Source organism: Cynoglossus semilaevis, chromosome 8 (assembly GCF_000523025.1).
Source record: "Cynoglossus semilaevis isolate Cse_v1.0 chromosome 8, Cse_v1.0, whole genome shotgun sequence".
Taxonomy (NCBI): domain Eukaryota; kingdom Metazoa; phylum Chordata; class Actinopteri; order Pleuronectiformes; family Cynoglossidae; genus Cynoglossus; species Cynoglossus semilaevis.
The window spans coordinates 29,153,514-29,156,784 of NC_024314.1; the positions used below are offsets into that span (position 1 = coordinate 29,153,514).

At 44.0% G+C, this 3,271-nt stretch overlaps 1 protein-coding gene across 1 annotated transcript in view; it reads left to right on the forward strand.

Moving 5' to 3' along the window:
* Positions 1-1,188: 1,188 nt before the first annotated feature.
* Positions 1,189-3,271, forward strand: part of LOC103383061 (uncharacterized) — a 3,888-nt gene continuing 1,805 nt past the window's right edge. Inside the window, exons 1-2 of the mRNA XM_025057185.1 lie at positions 1,189-1,320; positions 2,073-2,105. Of these exons, the coding sequence (XP_024912953.1) occupies positions 1,189-1,320; positions 2,073-2,105 (165 nt within the window). The remainder of the gene's footprint in view (positions 1,321-2,072; positions 2,106-3,271) is intronic.

Below are 3,271 nucleotides of genomic sequence, written 5' to 3' on the forward strand. Positions count from 1 at the left end.
CCAAGACCAAACACTGTTAGAACTCAGGTCAGTTTAGACTGTGGGTCGTTCATGGACGGGTCCACGGACCCTCTATTGTTGACCAGGCCTCTGGAGAAGTTAGATACTGTAAAAATTCATTAATTAAAAAAAAAGCCTTGTATCAAGGTGAAGGAAATAAAATCAGAAATTTGTCTAAATTAAATATTAACATAATAAAAGTGATGTTACGATTATAAAAACTTTATAATCGTATCTGGTTGATACCAGTGACAGAAAAAGATTCTTCAACATTATGTTCACAACAGAAGTGAAATACAGTGATTTTAGCAGTGATTTCCAACAACTGCATCATTGTTTTTTTTTTTTTAACTTGTCTTTATTTATCATTTGTGACATAGCACAGCACAGCACACCATGCACAATGAAACAGTTATAAAACAGTATAAATAACAGAACAGTGGGCAGCCATGGTCGGCGCCCGGGGAGCAGTGCTTGAGGACGATGCCATGCTCAGTGCATCTCAGTGGCAACCTGGCAGTTGGTGGATTCGAACCTGGGGCCTTCCGGACCGAAGTCCGCTTCCTTTACCACTAGGCCACCACTGCCTCCAATTGTCAGGTGCATTCTGGGAAATGACCAAATTCCACTGAATTTGTGTTAAAACTGTTATTTATTTTTCTTCAAATAATTTGTCTTTATTTGTCAGTGACAGGAAGAACAATTACTCTTCCACTAGAGGGCGATAACACCTAAAAAAGAGAGTGACATGGAGCCGAAGAATATCTTTTAGTGTCTTTCTTCAATTCCGGTGAGTAGATCAGTGTCGTGTTCAACTAAACAGGCCCAGACTCCTCTCTGAGTTCAGTCCTCGTTCATCTGCGCTCCACAGTAACAGTTCCAGTTCCACAGTAACAGTTCCAGTGAAATCCAGTGAAGATCGTTCTGTCGTCAAGTGATTTCATGACATCGTTCATCTTTTAACAGTTCCATTCCAGCTCCACAGTAACAGTTCCAGCTCCACAGTAACAGTTCCACAGTAACAGTTCCAGTTCCACAGTAACAGTTCCAGTGAAATCCAGTGAAGATCGTTCTGTCGTCAAGTGATTTCATGACATCGTTTATCTTTACGCTACATTTATTAACATTTATTTGAATTTTCAAAGGAAGTAGACCGTTGTTGTGGGGGGAGGGGGGGGATAGGGGGCGATGTCTGTGAATGAAGTGAATGACGGGGCAGGTTGGGACTTGTACCTGTCACCATCAGGTCCTGAGGGACATGTCCCAACAGAGCTCCGTCCAGAGCTTGACTCTGATTGGCTGATCTGTCAGAAGGAGATGGTAAGTTTGGCTGTGGTTGACCCTAGTGACCTAACCGTGTTGGGTGTGTTGGCCTGTCTGTCCAGTAGAGGGCACACTCCAACAGCAAGTCTGCTGCTCCTCTCTGGGTTAGAGTTTGTTGGTTAATATATGAACAGTTAGTGAAGTCAGTTAAACCAGTTTGATGTTTAATCACCTGAACATCAGCCGGTAGGTGGCAGTGTTTCTCACCTGTTTTTATTTGAGACTGATCCAAATGATGGTTTTATTTTTTATTACTTTAGTAATTAATTCTCCAAGGCCTCAGTTAGTGAGGAGGAGTCAACAGACGCCCAGTCAGTGGTGACTCATGTCAAATGTCAGTGACTGAAGTGAAGAGACTTTAATTAGAGGCAGATATTCCAGTTGTGTTGCTGTAATCACCAGATCTGGTGACCTACTTCACACACAGGACTGTGGGCCAGTAGCCACAGGTCAAACCTGTCGGGCCAAACCACCACAGCGACGGTGTTGTTTTCACTGTGATCACGGTGTTGAAGTACAACAACAGTCAGAGTCAGAGTTTGAACTGCAGAGAGATTCAAATAAAAACAGTAATAAATCTGTTGACTGTGACTGAGACGAGGAACAAGAACGGACCAAGAACCGGGATCTGGGTTCTCTGGTTCTGGTTCTGGTTCTGGTTCTGCTCTGGGTTCTGTTCTCCAGTTCCTGGTTGACGCCAAGAACCGGGATCTGGGTTCTCTGGTTCTGGTTCTGGTTCTGTTCTCCAGTTCCTGGTTGACGGAGAATCGTCAGTGACGCAGGTGAGAAGTATTTCCTCCTCGACGTTAATTATATCACATTAAAATATTTAGGTCAAGACACTTGATCTAGTTACACAGTTTGACTGGAACCATGTCATCACGGCTGGGATTAAAACAAGAAAAGGAAAGTGAACTAACCACTGCACCACCGCACCACCGCACACACCTAAATCTGACCTCTGTTTTTAACCCACCACCACAGTCAGCAGGGGGCAGTGTGGTGGGACGGTGCCTTACTCAGAGGACTTCAGTGGCAGCTGGTGGACTTGAACCTGGAACCTTCTGGATCCAAGTCCACTTCCTTAACCACTGAGCCACCACTGCACAAAAACACAGAGGACTGGGGTCAGGATGACAAAACTGTTGGGTTTCAGGACCAGGACCAGGACCAGGACCAGGACCAGGACCAGGACCAGGACCAGGACCAGGACCAGGACCAGGATCAAATACTTTAATTTCTCCCCAGGAAGATCCTGTTGTTGTTACAGTTCCTCCTTCGTGACCATTTTTAAAATCAGTACAAATAATTAAAGTGCAGGAGGAACAAATGGAGAACTAACTATTACTATAACTATACTAACTATTACTATACAACTGCTGGGCAGTGGGGGCTTAGTGGTTAAGGAAGCAGCCTTGGGTCTGGACGGTTGCAGGTTCGAATCCACACACAGTGCCCCCCCACTGGTCACTTTGGTGATGGGTCAAATTCTGTCACATTTGGTTTGGTGCAGTGGTTCAGTTCAGTTCAGTTCACTTTCCTAACTATTATAACTATCACTAACTATTTAATAATGGAGCTGAAGCCCAGCCCCAGCAGATTGACAACTGGTTCACTTTCGTTTCCTACGAAGCTCTGCTCACTTTCTGTTCACACTCTCAACAATAATCCACGTTTTAAATCTTTTTTATGAACTTTTCCTCAGTTTAATTCACAAATCTGTTGATGAGAAGCAGCTACGACAGGCTGTCGGTAAAAAACCTGAGATTATGATGAAATTATGTCACACACACACACACACACACACACACACACACACACTGCCTCACAGTTTCTTTTCCGATCAAACTATTATATAATCACTCCTCCTCCTCCTCCTCCTCCTCTTTACTGTCATTATAATCATCATTATCATAACCGCACATATTTATCCAGCAGACACACCCCC